Source organism: Falco naumanni, chromosome 3 (assembly GCF_017639655.2).
Source record: "Falco naumanni isolate bFalNau1 chromosome 3, bFalNau1.pat, whole genome shotgun sequence".
In the NCBI taxonomy this organism is placed as follows: Eukaryota; Metazoa; Chordata; class Aves; order Falconiformes; family Falconidae; genus Falco; species Falco naumanni.
The window spans coordinates 108,056,492-108,073,695 of NC_054056.1; the positions used below are offsets into that span (position 1 = coordinate 108,056,492).

A 17,204-nucleotide genomic window follows, 5' to 3' on the forward strand; every position below is an offset into this window, starting at 1 on the left:
AGCCAGCTGTCAGAGCGCGTGAGGCTGCTGCTCTGACTGGTACTCCCACCAGAGAAGGCTGATTTTATTTTCTTCGTTGCTTGTAGTTGGTCATGCACAAAGGGCGCCTGGTTTATGTCAGACCTCATTGCCTGCTCTCCCTTTCTTGGCAGGCTCCTGCAGGCAGCTGGAAGGGCTCAGTGCTGCTCTGCAGCCCTGGAGGGGACTTGATCAGAGTTTCCCGACTCCTGGCCTCTTTCACAAAGAGGGAAGCCTGGCTGCAGGTAGTGGTCTCAGTGGAGGACAACATGTTCAGTGCAGCAGCACACCCTGTGCTGTGTGGCTGCGGCAGCCTCCACCGCCAGTGTTTCCATATCCCAGCCTCCTGTGTTCAGCTGCCAGGGTATTTCCTGCTCTTCAGGCCATAGTTTCCTTTCGTAAATCTCAGCCAGTTACTTTAGGTCCCTTCCTGGTTTGCCTCCCTCTGCAGCTCCACTGCTCTGCAGGACATGCAGCCTCAATAGAACCTCCTGAAAGATCCCCTTCTCCCTGGGCAGAGCTGGCCAGCGCCGGGCTCTTCCCCTACCCCAGCTCTCAGATGCTGGATGGATGCAAGGGAGCAGGGACAGGCAGTGTCTGTGGCTGCGTGGCAGCGAGGGACGGTGCCATGAAATGCTTCAGCTGCTGGAGCCCTGCAGCCAGTTTGAAACTCTCTCTCCACAGTAGGAGAGAGTACAGCAGTAAGGAGTTAAGTGTAGCTTGGGCTATTACACTATAGCTGGGGAATCCCCTGCTCCAACAGCCTTTAAACAGGTTTTTGACCTTTTATTAGGAAAAAGAAGTAGAAGCAGTTAAGTGGAATATTAAGCAGAGCTTTCATCATAACAATATCTTTTGTTCCTTTTTATCTTTGAGGTAAAAACTTTCATTAGGAGAGACAGACTTTCAGCTGAGCATGAAGATGATGTTAGCTGTTACCTTTGGTGTTTGGGGAAAAAACTTGGTGGAGACACTGCAGAGCTCTGTTGCTAATACACACACACACACACTCTCACACCCCTTATGCTGTTAAGACAAAATCAAGACAGTTGCACACAACAGTGGATTGCAACAGTAGTGAAGCCAAAAAAATAACTTGTCTCCGGTAGCAGCCTTGCTGCCACATAGATGTAGACACATCCCATGTCCTATCTGCCACTAGGAGATTGGATTGTGCTGAAAGAGGATTTGTGAGAACATGGGCTCTAGGAGCCAAATTAATTTAATATTTTTATCAATGACTTTGTCATAAAATATCAGGTGCAGGTCAGTGAGCTTAGCTAACAGGTGAGATCGTGAAATGGTGGAGCAGAAGGCTGGAACAGCTTTCAGGGGCAACGGGTGACATTGAAGGCGGAACTAATAGTCATGGGAGGAAAATGAATGGTACAAAATTCAAAGTCATGCCCTGGAGTCACTGAACAAACATTTATGCCATAAATTAGGCCTCCAATTTAGGAGTCATTAAAGAGGAAATGGCCTGCATGCGTTCAGCTATCTCTGGATGAATATAGGCTGCCATGTAATTTGGCCGTGAAGACGTGGGGCATTCTTAGCTCTGTTGGGGTGTATTTCCAGAAGAGGCAGATAGTGCCAGTGTTGTTGTTTTAAAGAGCATTACTTACAGACCATGCACCAGCCATGGTGGAAAACATGAATTTGTTGTAGAAAAGGTGCTGAGAAGAGCAACTGAGATGACTGAGGGAATGCAGAGAGGAGATGAGAGCAGCCCAGCTTGATATCTTGTCAAAACAGATGTTGAGGGGAGATAAGATTGCCCAGGGTAGCTTTATCAGTGAAAAACACTGGAGCAGGAGGTGATCTGCTTAAACTGATGGATGGGTTTTGCATACAAGGAAATTGGTCTGAGTCGTCTGAAAACTAGAAGGATGTTTCTAGCCGCTGGAGAAGGCAGACTGGAACGAGCTCCCAGAGCAGAGGTATAGCGAGTCTGCCCATTTTGCAGAAAGATTTCTGTGGAAAGCTGCTGCCCAGCAAGGATCAGGCACGCTGATCCAGGAACACCCTGCCAGCCACATTTGCTTTGGGTGGGTGGGCTGATGCGCTCCAGCTGGGTAATGGGCCTGGCTGGCTCTGTGTCCTGCACTTGAGGGCACTCTCATGGAGGTCTGTGGCCCCATGGGTGGGGAACACCACTGCTCAGCAGGGAAAGCTGCTGTGCTGTGAGCGCTTTACCTGCTTCTCCACTCGTGGCTGTGGTTTTGCTTGGCCTGTGGGCATAGCAATGGGTTTGCTGGGTTCCTGTTCCTTTTCCAGCAGGCCAGGTCCCAGGGCTTTTGCTCTCAACCCCAGTTTTCTCCCATGAAACTGCAAAGTTACCCAGTGTGTCCACTGAGGTGCAATGTTCCTGCCGGGCCTGGGCAGCCGACACTCAGGCTGCCTGACCCTTTCTTTTCCCCAGTTGCCCCCATGCCTCCAAAGAGTATTCACATACTATTCAGATGCATTCAGTTATGCAACCAGCTTATAACTATGCAAATGTATGCAGCTTTTCCCTTACACAATGTCCTGTTTTCTTTCAGCTTCTTTTTTGGAAATTCAGCACTTCCTGTGGGAGTGCAATCTGAGTCCCAGGGAGCCATCTGGAACTCTCCCAGCCTTGGATCCCCAGTCAGGCTGGAGCTGGTGCCGACTCCTTTCAGAAGCCTTACCACCCTGGCTGCTTGAGTCCTCCTGCCCACCATCTTCTGTTTGCCTACACAATCCAGGTCCCTCAGTCCACCCCAGAGCCAGTGGCACAGGCTGGTGCCAATCCCCTGCAAGAAGCAAGGACACAGAGGGGGGCTGCATCTGCATGGCCTGCCTAACCCTGTAACCTGGCATCAGCCAACAGCAAGTGTGTAGGAAGCAGTGTGAGAACAAGGGAAGCACATACCAGCACTTCTCTGGTATGTCCTCAGAGGCCCCGGGGGTTTGTGTCTCTGGGAGCTACTGAAATAACAATCTCTCTTGTTATTTAGCAGCCCTTGATGGATTTTCCACCAAGGCTTTTTCCAAATGCTTTTTGAATCCATAGAAACTTTTAGCACCCAGGACATCCTGCAGCAGGGAGTTCCTCAGCTTAGCTACGCAGAATACACAGAATTATGTCCTTCAACCCAAACTGGCCTCATACTGGATTCTACAATAACCCTCAACCCTTGAGCTGAAAAAGGTGGTGAATACATCTCTCCACTACCAACTAGTATGCCATCCATCTTGGTCGTCTCTCCATCTGTGGGCTTTACTCAGTCCTTCCTTAAGTTTCATCGTTCTTATGCTTCTCTGAGTCCTCACGGGATGGGACGAGATAGGAGAATGGACGCCTCAGGAGATGGTATTCTGTTCTCTGCTGTCCTCTTAGTAGTTTCCAGCAACTCCATTCCCGCTGTGGAGTGAAGTGGAAAAGTTTGGGAAGTCCCTGTGCTGCTGCATGCCCATATTAGCCCTGTGTCAGTCTTTTTGTTAGTAAGCTTCCCCTGATAAGGTGGGGTGGTTCAGCCTGGAGAAGAGAAGGCTCCAGGGAGACCTTTAGAGCACCTCCAGTACCTACAGGGGGGCTACAAGAAAGCTGGAGAGGGACTTTTTACAAGGGCCTGTAGCAATAGGACAAGGGGGAATGGCTTTAAACTGAAAGAGGGGAGATTTGGGTCAGATATTAGGAAGAAATTCTTCACTGTGAGGGTGGCTAGGCCCTGGCACAGGCTGCCCAGAGCAGCTGTGGGTGCCCCATCCCTGGGAGCTCAAGGCCAGGCTGGACGGGGCTGGGAGCAACCTGGTCTGCTGGGAGGTGTCCCTGCCCATGGCAGGGGGTTGGAACGAGGTGATCTTTAAAGGTCCCTTCCAACCCAAACCATTCTGTAATTCTATGATTCTCTGATGGAGTGGGTCTGGTGCCCCTGGGACATGAGAACCTCTGCCAGCACCTTCCTATGCCTCCCCAGCAGGGACGAGTGCTCCTGCTGCAGGCCATGCCCCAGGGCTGCAGGCTCTGTGTGGCACATAGGGCTCCAATGGCTGTCCATGTGTGTAAAGTGAGGGTGGCTGGGATGACACCACTCAGCCAGCTCCAGGGACAGCCTGTGTGCCTGGCTATCCCAGTGTTCTTGCGTGGCTTCAGAGCTCTGTGCATGTGAAACCCTCTCCAGTGGCACCCACCACCATGGGTGCATCCAGGAGTGCCCCTTAGCCTCTCCCTGTGGGCTGTGCTTACTGTGGCTTTGGCCATGTGCCAGCCAGACCACAGGCCACGTGCCCAGCAGGATGGCTGAACCTGCCCGCAGCTCTTGGGGGGGCTACAGCCCTTGCAGCTTTCAGGAGCTGAGCAGGCCCCAAAAACATGTCACCATCCCCTGGGGCAGCATGATCTCGTGGTGGGGCTCATCCCTGGGAAGTCTGTCCCTGGCTAAAGGACTGGCTTGCATCCTCCCTGTCCCCTTGTGAGCGGAAAGCTGACAAGGCAGTACGTATGGTGTGGTGTGTGAGCTCCAGAGCAGAGCAAAGCCCTGCAGCTCAGTGGGGTGCCGCTCCCCATCTCAAGTTAAGGCTCACAGGGCTGGGGCACACAACCCTGTGTGTACCAGAGCCCCGTGGAGCCCCTTGGCCCCAGTGCCACGGCCCTGTGTGCATAGCAGGGGGCAGCAGGGAGGCGGTGCTGTGCTCAGGACCAAGCCCATGGGCATGGGTGCGTCAGGCGGGTGTCTGTGGGGACCTGCTGGGTGGCTTGATGAGACCCCACAGGACGACGAGACAGGGCCAGGCCTGGGTGCCCTGGTCAGGGCTGGAGCTGTGCACCTTGGACTGTGGAGGCCCCAAAGGCCCCATGCTGTACGGGAGTCTGTGGAACCCTGGAGGGCCTCAGGGTGCCTTGGGCCAGGGAGGGCCCAGGCTACGGGGACTCATCCTGGGGGGGCCAGGCTGGGGGGATCCACTGTAGGGGCATGGACCAGGGGGCCATGCTGGGGGTCCTCAGCCTGGGAGCAGGTAGCAAGTGGTGCTGGTGTGAGGCTCAGCCTGTCTCCGCAGGCGGTGCAAGGTGTTGCTGGGCAGAGCTGCGTCCCTGGCTGAGCAGCTGTGGGCTGTGAGGCAGCCAGGCCTCCACCAGCGTGGGACTGACACGGCCGTGCCAGGCAGGATGGGGTGCAGAGGTGGAGAGCAGCTTTGCCAGGAAGGTGGTGTGGGGCAGCCCTGAGTCCGCAGCCTGAGGCCCAGGCATGGCTGAGGCCCCAGCTGAGGGCTCGGCCTGCCTAAGGGACAGGCTGAGGGTTCACGCGCTCTCAGCGCCCAGCTCAGGGCCAGGCCCAGGGCTCAGGGCCCAGCTCAGGGCTTGGCTTAGGGCCTGGCTCAGGGCTTGGGCTGGCTCAGGGCTCAGGCAGGCTCAGGGCTCAGGTAGGCTCAGGGTCAAGCTCAGGGCTCGACTCAGGGCTCAGCTCAGGGCTCAGCTCAGGGCTTAGCTCAGGACCCAGCTTAGGGCTCAGACTGGCTCAGGGCCTGGCTCAGGGCTCAGGCCCTGGCTCAGGGCTCAGGCAGGCTCAGGCCCTGGCTCAGGGCTCGGCCAGCTTGAGGGATGGGCTGCGTCCCGAGGGCCCGGCTCAGGGCTCGGCCACCGTGTCCCTGGGACACCGTGCCGGCAGGGGGCAGCAGCTGCCTTACACGCGGTGTCACAGGCAGGAGAGCCTGTGTGACACACGGGCACGCATTGGTGCACAGACACAGAGGCATGGACCGGGGCACGCAGACATGGACACACACAGACACATGGACACACAGGCACAGATGTGGGCACAGACACGGACACACACAGACATGGACACACACAGACACGGGGGAAGGGACGCACAGATGGGGCCGCACGAGGAAACACAGAGACACAGACACACAGAGAGCCCGGTGACAGGCACACACACGCACATAGACACACACCCCGCAGGCTGTTCCCTGTGCCCCCTCTGGTACCCCCCCCACAGCACAGGGCTCCCTAGGGCATGGCATGGCCAGCCCCGCTTGTGGCTCTGTGCACACGTGTGTGTGCGACTGTGGCACATGGCTCTGCAGCACATGCATGCACAGCTCTGTGGCACACACCTCCGTCCCCATGGCTCTGTGCGTGCACGCAGGGGTGTGGGGCAGGGAACCACACTTGCACTCCCCCACTGAGCAGCATGGGGGTGCTCCCATGGGTGCTTCTCCCTCTGTGATGGGTAGTGGCCTTCATGGGCACGGGGTAAAACTTATTTCCCTTGAGGGTGACACAGCATGGGAACAGGCTGCCCAGAGAAGCTGTGGAGTCTTCTCTTGGAGACATTCAGACCCCACCTGGACACAGCTCTGTGCAGCCTGCTCAAGGAGAACCTACTTGGGCAGGGGGTTGGACTAGATGATCTCCAGAGGTCTCTTCCAACCCCAATCATTCTGTGGTTCTGTGAGTCTGTGATTCTGTGACTCAGGGTTCCCCTGGCATACATGGGAGCAGTCCTGCCCTGCATGTGGTGTCCTCGCCCTGCAGAAGCACTGCTGCTCCTGCGAGTACACCCAGCAGCCTATCACCATTGCAGGCATCAGAGCCCTGGCACCAGCACCCTTCTCCCCGCCAGTGCTCACGTGCAGTGAGCTCCAGCAGCCCAACAGCCCCCCATGACCCCAGCCTGCAGCAGCAGAGCTGAATGACAGGTCAGAGCTAAATGTCCCATGGGAGACCACAGCCACATGTGCTGCCCCTGCTGCTTACTGTTCATCAGGGCCAGGGTCCCGACTATCCTGAGCAGAGGTTGTCTGTCCCTCTGCAGCTCTTCTGGGGCTGCCAGTTGTGCTGCCTGCAGCTCCTGCACTGGGGTTTCTGCCTGTTCCCATCTGTGGCAGCCTCCAACCCATCTGACTGGGGTGCTGGCCCTGCATTTCTCTTTGTCAGTGCCTGTGTGTGCACGGCATAAAGCTGCAGGCACAAGCCTTCCTGGACCCTCCCCACAATGCCACCAGGAAAGCTCTGTTGGGCAAAAGAAATCTCAGCAAAGTAGTAGTTGAGACAGCAAGGAGTTTAACCAGCGCCCACCCCATTCTGCACACAGGTTTGTCACTGCTTGTTCCTGCCCTCAACTGAGTTACGTGGGAAGCAAACTCTCAGAAGTGCCCAGGCCATGCCCACTCCACGAGCTCGCTCCTCTTCTGGGGTGGGTGATGCTAGTGGTCCTAGTGGTGTCTTTTCTTGTGCTGTGGGCCTATGATGACAGTAGTGGTGATGGTGATCTTGTTCACGGTCAGCCCTCCTGTGCCGTAAGTGTCGAGATGTGCCTCTCGTTTGTATTCGGAGACTTGCTTGCTGGAGAGGAGCTCCCACACTGATACCCTCTGCTCCTGGAATGGGCCAAAAGTAATGTAGGAGCCCTCAGACTGGAGGAGATCCACTGTCTGCTGGGGAAGAGTTGCAAGATGCCTTTCTTTGCTGTCTGTCACAATACTGCTGGTGGTGCTGACTAGTTCCTGAATGGTGAGTGTCCCTGCGCGGTACAGCTCCAGGAGCTCCTGCCTTTTCTCCTCAGGGATGTAGTCAGAGAAGAGCAGGTCCCACACAGAGACCTCCTTCCCCTGGAACTCATCCATTGACATCTCAGCTGTGGTGGACTTCAGGGTCTCTTCCCAGGTCCTGTCCTGCCAGCAGGTGTGCTCAGCTTCTGCGACAGTTGACTCTGCTCTTGGACTACTCGCATTTGCCAGTTGCTCTGCCCTTGCTGCTTCTGCCTTGGTTACAATAGTGCTGACAACGGTTTTCACCTGGTCAAGGGTTAACTCTCCTGCCTGGTACAGCTCCAGGAGCTCCTTTCTGTTCTCCTCGGGGATGTACTTGGAGTGGAGCAGGTCCCACACAGATACCTTGTGGCCCTGAAACTCTCCAACCTCCACGTCAACAACTGTGGTTTTCAAGGCTGTTTCCCATGGTTCTTCTTTGGTGGAGTCATCTTCCTTCTCTGCTGCTGACACAGTGTCCTTATCAGAAGTCTTGACTGCAATTAGGAATTTCCTGCCTGTAGATGCTTTTTTCTTAATGAGAGCAGTGATAACAATTATTAACTGCTCCAAGGCCAGTGTCCCTGCACAGTACAGCTCCAGGAGTTCCTGCCTTTTTTCCTCAGGGATGTAGTCGGAGAAGAGCAGGTCCCACACAGAGACCTCCTTCCCCTGGAACTCATCCATTGACATCTCAACTGTGGTGGACTTCAGGGTCTCTTCCCAGGTCCTGTCCTGCCAGCAGGTGTGCTCAGCTTCTGCGACTGTTGACTCTGCTCTTGGACTACTCGCATTTGCCAGTTGCTCTGCCCTTGCTGCTTCTGCCTTGGTTACAATAGTGCTGACAACGGTTTTCACCTGGTCAAGGGTTAACTCTCCTGCCTGGTACAGCTCCAGGAGCTCCTTTCTGTTCTCCTCGGGGATGTACTTGGAGTGGAGCAGGTCCCACACAGATACCTTGTGACCCTGAAACTCTCCAACCTCCACATCAACAACTGTGGTTTTCAAGGCTGTTTCCCATGGTTCTTCTTTGGTGGAGTCGTTTTCCTTCTCTTCTGCTGCTGACACAGTGTCCTTATCAGAAGTCTTGACTGCAATTAGGAATTTTCTGCTTGTAGTTTCTTTTTTCTTAATGACAGTGGTGACAACAGTTATCATCTGCTCCACAGTTAATACCCTTTCACGGTACAGCTCCAGGAGTTCCTGCCTTTTTTCCTCAGGGATGTAGTCGGAGAAGAGCAGGTCCCACACAGAGACCTCCTTCCCCTGGAACTCACCAGCTGGCACATCAACGGTGGTAGACTTCAAGATGTTATCTAGCTGTTCATCTTGTGTTGAAAAATCATCTCCATTTTCCTCTGCTCTTGTCACCGCCTTGTGTGGAGTTCTGGCACTTGCCATGAGCATGGCATTTGCAGATTCTGTTCTGTTTATGATGGTGGTGACCACAGTAGCCACCTGTTCTGTGGTCAGTATCCCTGCTCTGTACAGCTCCAGCAGCTCCTGCCGCTTCCCTTGGGGGATGTATTTGGAAAAGAGCAGATCCAGCAAGGAAATATTTTGCCCCTGGAACTCACCAGCAGTGACATAGATGGTTGCAGACTTTAAGGACTTTCTCAACTGTTGCTCCTGGGACTGTGTATCCTGAACTGGTTGTGATGTTCTCACCTCGTTGTTGGGTATAACTGTGGATGAGCTCAGATCCCTTTTTTCCGTTTCTGCCCTGGTGATGATGGTGGTGAGGAGGGTGATCATCTCCGGGATGGTGACCGTGCCCGCCTTGTATTTCCTCAACAGCTCCTCTCTCTGGTGATCAGGAATATAGCGGGAGAAGAGGAGCTCCCAGACGGTGACGCTCTGGCCCTGGAAGAGCCCCACGCTGAGGGTGGTGCGGGCGTCCTGCAGGGCTTTGCGGGCATCCTTGTTCAGCTGGTAGAGCACGGAGCCCTTGTCCATCACGTGCAGCATGAGCAGCCCCGTGTCTGGGTCGGGCACGCAGCGGCGGAGGAGCTGTGTATAAGTCAGGTTTTCATGTGTGTTGGGGTCGAAGCAACTTCTTGTTTGGTTCTTGGGGTTAGAAAGAAACTGACACATCTCCTGGTCAAAGTAGCCACGCTTGTAGGCCACCTCCACGGGGAGGCGGTGGCTGTGCACGGGGTCGATGATGCCGCCGGTGGCGATCTGGGCCTCGAGCAGGCGGATAGCATGCTCCTTGACGATGAACTCTTTCTTCATGGCCTGGAAGAGGGAGATCTTGTGTCCTGTGTATGGCTCTGTGTACCCTGTCACGGCCCCCTCTGCCGACAGGAGCTTCTCATAAAAATCTCTGCCTATGAGTCCTGCAGTCAGCGCCTCTTTCACCGACAGCTTCTCATTCTTCACGGGGTCGGTGAGGAACCCTGAAGCAGCCTGTGCCTCCAGCAGCACCAGGGCCGTGCCTGGTGTCAGGAGCCCCCTCATCATGGCATCATAGATACTCATCTTCTTATTCATGGCCTGGATGAAGACTCCAGCTATGAAGCTGCTCCCACCCTCACCCATATCTAGCAGGTTACTTCCCATGTTGCTTGACTTGTTGTTCTGAGGGGATCCACTCATCTTCTGCACTGTCTTTGGGGAATAACCTTGCTACCGTGGGGCACCGTGTTTTCTGAGGAGAGAGAAAAAAATAAATTGTTAAGACATAGGTTCTTGTGCAGTTTTCATGGTGTGTGTGAAGAAAGCCATCTCCCTGGATGTGGTAGCAGGAGCCCAGAGAGAAGCTTGGAGCAGGGTCTGGGGCTTTGCTGTCATCCTCCTTGCTCAGCAGCAATCTCAGGGCCAAGAGTGCCCCTTGTCCAGCTCCCTTTCGAACAGAGGATAAGAGCTCTCTGGAAGCAGCAGTGACAGCCCAGCTGGTGCATTTGCCTGTTCAGCATGCTGTGCACCTGCCCGCTGCAGTGGTGGGCTCTACACTTCTCTGTGCAGCTGGTAGCAACCAGGCTTGCCACCTATGCCAAAAACCTCTTGCACTCAGGGCAGGAAAACAAATAATGGTATGAGAGGGAGCAGATGAGGGAAACGAAACTAACCAGCACCTCTGACATCTGCAAGCAGAGAGGTTTGAGGGCTGTGTCACAGAGTAGCAGGTTTAGTGAGAGACTGGTACTCTGCAAAGAAGCATGGCATCAGCAGCATGAATAACTTGGTCCCACTCTGGGCCCTCAAGGATCTGCCTGCTCTTCCAGAGCCAGATACTGCCTCAAACCTGTGGCCTCTATGACCTTCCCCTTCTGTTCGTGTGACACTGCTCACTTTCGGGCTGGTGCCACAGGGCACCAGCAAGAAGCATGGCCACTGCTCACCTCCCTGTTTCATCAGTACTAGCTCCTGTGCTGCCCTGGGGCTGGCAGATTTAGCTGGTGGTCATTTGACAAGCACATGTCGTGCCAACAAACAGCAGTGACTTCCTGATAACACTGCCACCAGCGACTATCCAGCTGCAGAGAAGTGCTGGCTAGTGCTGCAAAGTCATCTTCTGCTCTTATTCACTTAGACCACCATGCTGCCTGGCTTTGTGCTGGTCACAGGCAGGCTGTGAGTGTGGTGGGACACTGCCAGCACTGAGCAGGGTGGCAGGTACAGCCTGACTCATGGCTGTCCATGGAGATCTTTCTTCTTGCTGTGTGATCCCACACCACCCTGGCATGACACGGAAAGACAGGGAACTACTGGAAAAAGTCCAGTAGAAGCTACGAAGATGATGAGGGGACTGGAGCATCTTCCTTGTGAGGAAAGGCTGAGAGAGCTGAGGCTGTTCAGCATAGAGAGGAGAAAACTGAGAGTGGATCTTGTCAATGTCTACAAATATCTTAAGGGCAAGTGTCAAGAGGACGGGCCAGGCTCTTTTCAGTGATGCCCATTGACAGGACAAGGGGCAACAGGCACAAGCTGCAACACAGGAGGTTCCATCTGAATATGAGTAAAGACTTCATTCCCTTGAGGGTGACAGAGCACGGGGACAGGCTGCCCAGAGGCTGTGGAGTCTCATTCTCTGGAGACATTCAAAACGTGCCTGAACATGACTCTGTGCAACCTGCTTGAGGAGAGCCAGCTCTCGCAGGGGGTTAGGCAAGATGGTCTCTAGAGGCCCCTTCCAGTCCCCACCGTCCTGTGGTTCTGTGACACAGGATGTGGGAATGGTCTTAGCGACAAATGAGTGGCTGATCCCCATGCAGCAGTGGATCCGAGCTGGCAGAGACCTCTCAGTTTCTGCTGCAATTGGGATGTGCCTGCGTCTCTGTTGGTCGAAGGCCATTGGGTTGGCAGAGCCCCCAGCCCCTACCTTGTTACATTCTTCTGTCGTCCCAGACTGGGGGCTCTGGCCACAGGTGTGCTGGCACCATCCCAGCCCATGCTGACTTCTAAACGGCACATGGGCAATGTCCACGGGAGGGCTAGTGGGCTGGTGCCACACACCGTCCCAGGGACCATTATAGCCAGTTCCAGCAACTGGGACAGAGTCAATGGGAGGTTTTGTCTGACTGAAAGTGCTCTCTGCAGCAGGGCAAACGTGCTCTCTCCAGATATTTAAGGGAACTGCTCTAGGAACAGGATAGTAGAGAGAGATTCTCTGGCTGAACCCTCTGGCACACAGCCCTCCGGGCATCCTGGGCTGGGCTTGCCGTGGACTACTGTCTGTAGCCACCACAGGCTGTCCTCCACGGACCTATGCAGTCATGTCTGCAAGTCCAGGTCTGGTGTCAACCTCTACAACATCCCGGGGCAACAAGGCCTGTGATTTAATCACACTTTGCAGGAAAAGTATTTTCACTGGGAGCTTCTAGCTCCTGTGCTGTGAAAGGTCATGAATAGTCAGTCTGTGTCATTAGCTAATTGTTATGTGGGTAAAATGGTAGATAAAATTACATATATATATAAAACCCCAAAGATTAGACAGTAGTGGGGACTAAGAGCAGGTACCTCAGGGAGCCTGCTGTAAGTGGCTGCTTGTAGTGGTCTCTCCCATTCAGGCATGTACTTTGTAATTAGTGTGACCAGTCACAATCAATCCAGTGGGTGCCCTCACCCCCTCACCCCTAAAAAAATGCAGCACCCTTAACCAAGATGCTAGTTGCGCTGTCTGAAGCATTTCAGAGGAAGGCAGCCATGCTCTTGAGCAGACATCAGAATAGCCATGCAGTCAGGCCAAGGATCCGTGTAGTCCAGAGTCTTGTTTCCGTCTTGAACCATAAATGAACAACAGGGGAAAGATGAAAATAGGGCAATGTGTGTAATATTTCCCTGGTTTCTATGTCATCCTCTGACTATTTTCAGCTCAGTGGATTTCATGAGCTGGATGCATTTTGTGTCTACGTAGTACTTCTCAAGGGATGTCTCACATACTGTCACCTGGTCTCTTCTGGAAGCCCTGTAAACTTTCAGCATCTACAACATTGCATGGTGATGAGGCCACAGTCTTGTAAAAACAGCAAAAATGAAACCCAAAACATTTCTTTAGGAACACCCATCTCCCATAAACTACAGTGACTGACATTAATGATATGTTTAACTCATTATCAGGGTCACAGCTTAATTCTCCAACTGTTTACCTAACTGGCCTAAAAGTCTCTGAGTCATTGCTTTTGATCCGTTTAAATATTGGATTGATGCTGGTGTAGATGGATTGTGACTGGGGAGAGGTTTATCCCAGCAGTTAGAGACCAGCCCCCGCCTCTTTGAGGACCCTGCCCATGGCTTCAGGCTCTTCTACAGCCAGCAGCTCTGGTCAGCCTTGTGGCTCCAGCCCTAGAGAGCAGCTTCTCTGCCCTCCCCTGCCTGATTCCACTGATGCAGCTGAAACCTCCCGGGAGGTGATGGGCTGGTTGTGCTGCCTGCTGGGGTGGCACTCAGCCTGGGACAAAGCGGAGTGCTGTGTCACACCCTGGAGCAGGCGACACCTATGTAGGACATTGATGTCGTGTAAACACCCTATACTGGAAAGACATTGCCCAACTGCAAGCTATCATTAACTGGTCTCTAATCAGACCTCCTGATGCTGGGGCTTGGCTGCACACACAGCTCCCGGGGCAGGAGCTGGCTGTCTTTTCAAGCTGTCGCAGCAGCCCAGCCCAAGAAGTCCCAGTGAAAGTGGTTTTCCAGTCAGAGTAGGCAGGGGTGGCCCGACAGTGCTGTGGTCCCAAGACCTGCCTGCGTCCCAGGGAGGGAAATCGCGTCAGCCCCCCCCAGCCTGGCACTGGCCTTGCGGCCTCCTGCCGCCAGGCTCCTGGCCAAGACCCACCATGCGAGTCAGCAGCCTCCTGTCTCAGGTGCCTGCAGGCTCAGGCAGGTCGAATAGCTCTGGCTGCTTCCCTCCCATATCCAACGTCCTTATCTGCTCAACTGAAGTGTTGAGGACACAAAGAAAAAGCAGCATCTCCATCCAGTCCTGGTGCCACTCTGTCACTTTGTCCCTTCTTGGAAAGGGCTGGGTCCTGGCCGGAGAGCTCCTGCTCACCAGTCCCCTGGGCCTCAGCAACTGCCCTCTAAACACTAGGTTTTGGAGTAGAGACAAGGTCCCCGCATCCCCTGCAGCCCCCTGGGATCTGCACAGAGGGTGCCGTGCTGAAACAAGGCCGGGTGGTGCCCTCTCCAGATGGGCTCTGTCCTACCTGCTGGAGATGTATCCAGAGCAGCTGGCTCCCTGGCAGGCTCTGGTCCTCCTCCTCCTCCCTCCGCCTCTCAGCCAGGATGAGCAGCAGAGGCAAGCGCCCGATTTAAATCCTTCCCTTCCCCGCCCCTGGGGATGACACAGTGGCCCTGCCCTGTGCTGAAATACAGGAGCACAGCTGAAATACAGACACCCGACCCCCCCAGCACAGCGACATGGCAGCCCCAGACCCAGGCGCCCAGGTAGGGTGGCAGGGGCTGGGGCACAGTGACTGGCCCCAGTGCGAGATGTGAGGCATGTCTCTCACTGGAGCTTGGGTGAGCGATGGCTGTGGAGGGTGCAGAGGCACGGTGATGCTTTTGAACTCTCTGCCACCACCTTCTTCTGACAGGTGCCCAGCACGACTGCTTGTGGACTGCCCTGCCCGTGCTCCCGGCTGCCGTGGAGTTCTCCGCAGATCTGGGCTTGTTCAACTTGGCTTTGCTCTGGCTGAGTCCCTTGGCTGGGCTGGGGAGCTGCAGCCACCCTCCTGCAGCTATCCCTGCTCCCCAGCCAGGACAGAGGCCGAGCCTGTCCCTCGCGATGGCCACGCCTGGGACCGTGCAGGAACCAGAGCTCTGGTGGCTGCTGGTGTCGTTCTCGGTGCGTGGAGCGGGCGGTTAGTGCCTCCAGCTGAAGCAGCCCCAGGATGGAAACCTCTCATGCTTCTGGTGAGCAGGAAGGGCCAGCCCCTGCCCAGAAGCTTGGGACACACGGTCAACCACTTGCTTGCAGAGGGCTTGCACCAGCCGGCCAGCTGGCAGAGACACACTTACTCATGGCTCTGGGCAGCTTTGGGCTGAGTGGGGCTGAAGCTCAGTCCCTATTTGGGTCCATTTCTGTGTCAGCGTAGGATGGACAACATCCCTGCAGCCACAGCTCTGGTGAACAGGCTCACCTGGTGCCTGCTTCCAGAACAAGAGTGGTTTTGGTGGGACTGTCCTGGTGTGCAATCATTTCTGTAGCTTTGTATGTGCTTGGGTGTTGACTGTGGCTGAGTGAATCTGTGACTGCGTATGTGCTCCCATCAACCTGCACCTGTGTCTGTGCCTCTGCGTGTGACTGTATGTGCTCCTGTGTGACCCTGCAGGTGGGTGACCGTGCAAGTGTGTGCACATGTGACAGTGTGTATGCAAGGGACTGTATACATGCTTGGGTGAGCCTACTTGTGCAGCTGCACATATGCAGGGGTGTGTGACTGTGCGTGCTGGTGTGGCTCTGGCCCCATGTAGGTGTGGGACTCGTATCCCGTGTGCGGAGGAGGTGCTGCCTGCCCCTGCCCTTCCTTCCCTGGGTGTCCTGCTTTGGGTGCACATTCCTGCCTGTGTAGGTGCTTGCCAGACTGGATGATCAGCACACGGAGACATTTTCCCTCTGACTCACTAAGGTCGGTTTGGCTCTGGGGAACACACCTGGGCAGGAGGTCCCTCTGTTCGCAGAAGTGAAGGTGGACACAGGACTCATTTCTGTTGTCTTTACTTCATCCTCAGAAGCCCCTCCTCAAGTGACATCTATTTTCAGCCTGCTTATGTTGCTTTTCATAATTGAAACTTTACTAATTGCATTTCACTGCAGGTTCAGCTATTCCGGCTGGGCTACAGCAAAAGTTTTTTTCTGGGGTGCATCCTTGCCAGGAGCAGAGTGTAAGGGGGTGCAAAGGGTACCTGGCCTGGGCTAGGCAGGAGGATCCCATCTCTCTGTCCTCTCAGCAGCCTGCTCTGTGCAGCACAGACCCCATGTGCAGCCTGGCCAGATGAGCACCACAGGGCAGAGTTGAGTTGCTCTGCATTGGTCCCCCCCACATTCCTCAGGCACGGCACAGCACTGACCATGGCCAAGCAGGATGTTCCTCTGAGCTGTACAAGTGACACTGGACCACTATATGAAGCTGGCCCAGCTCGTTTAGACACCTCTGAAGTGCTGGTAGTTGGTGGCTTCCCTCGAAGGTGCATTACTTTGCATTTGTTGAAATAGAGGCTGTGATTTATCTCCCCACAATGAATTCCTCCTGCTGAACTGGAGCCCAGCTCCCGTTATAGCTGTGCAGAGCACATCATGATGCTCGCCAGAGCCCAAAGCGTGACTCCTCTGACCACTTGTACATGTCTCCCATAGGATGTACCCACAAAGCAACCACCAGCTGCATGGACCTGCTATCCCTTGGCTGCCTGGGGCAGCTGGGGTGACCCAAGCTACACATAAACATCACTTGCAGTGAATCAGCCCTGAACGTCATCTCCTCCCGCACGTGCAGGTCTCAGAGCAGCCTCGCCTTCCTCACATACACCAGATGGCTTGAAGAGGGTTGTATTATGTGGAAATGCCGGTGCCTCACCTTGACCCCGCTCCCAAGTTGTCCCCTCTTTAGCAGAGAACAGGGGTCCCTCTTCCTGACAAGAACCGCACATTCAATCCTATGCTTCTCTCCTTACTCCTAGCCTGTTTCTGGGATGTGACAACCCTTTTTCTTTTCAACCCTGAAGCAGCTTACTTCTTTCATGATCTTCTCTGAGGCCATGACAAAGGCTTTTTGGAGGTGGATTAGAGTAAGCTGAACTTTGCTGTATCCAAGAAGTGTTTCCCCAGGAGATTAGGGTGATGCTGCAGGTGAGCCCTGTGCCTGAGCCGCCGTGTCTGCCAGCTCCTGGAGCCACCGAGGGGGCTGCACTCAGTGGCACAGGACTAGCTGGCCCTCTATAGTCCCAGGGCTCACCTGCTCCTCTGCCACCCCCCCAAGAATGCCCAATGAAGAAAAAGGGTGCCCACAAGTGCATCTCCAGGCAGGTGGCCATTCCTGCGTCCCACGGGTGACTCCAGCACCTGCACGCCTTCCCCAGGGAAAGGGAGCAAGACAGAGACTGCACTGAGCTTCATAAATGCCAATCCCTGCCTTGCAGAGCTGAAACTTTGGTCCTCAAGCACAGGTTTGCATGTGTGCTCTGTGCCAAACCTTGGTCCCATCAAGCTCGTTCACTGCTTTGGCCACCAGCTGTCAGAC

The 17,204-nt window shown here is 54.8% G+C and overlaps 1 protein-coding gene and 1 long non-coding RNA gene across 2 annotated transcripts in view; one reads left to right on the plus strand and one right to left on the minus strand.

Annotated features, from left to right (window-relative positions):
- Positions 1–1,866: 1,866 nt before the first annotated feature.
- LOC121085149 lies at positions 1,867–3,220 on the plus strand. Its single transcript, XR_005826963.1, has 2 exons — positions 1,867–1,958; positions 2,562–3,220. It is a non-coding gene; the product is annotated as an uncharacterized LOC121085149 (long non-coding RNA).
- Positions 3,221–7,203: 3,983 nt separating this feature from the next.
- The window catches only part of EPPK1 (epiplakin 1), a 46,915-nt gene continuing 36,914 nt past the window's right edge, over positions 7,204–17,204 (minus strand). The window contains exon 5 of the mRNA XM_040586685.1: positions 7,204–10,146. Coding sequence (XP_040442619.1) covers positions 7,204–10,146 — 2,943 coding nt within the window. The remainder of the gene's footprint in view (positions 10,147–17,204) is intronic.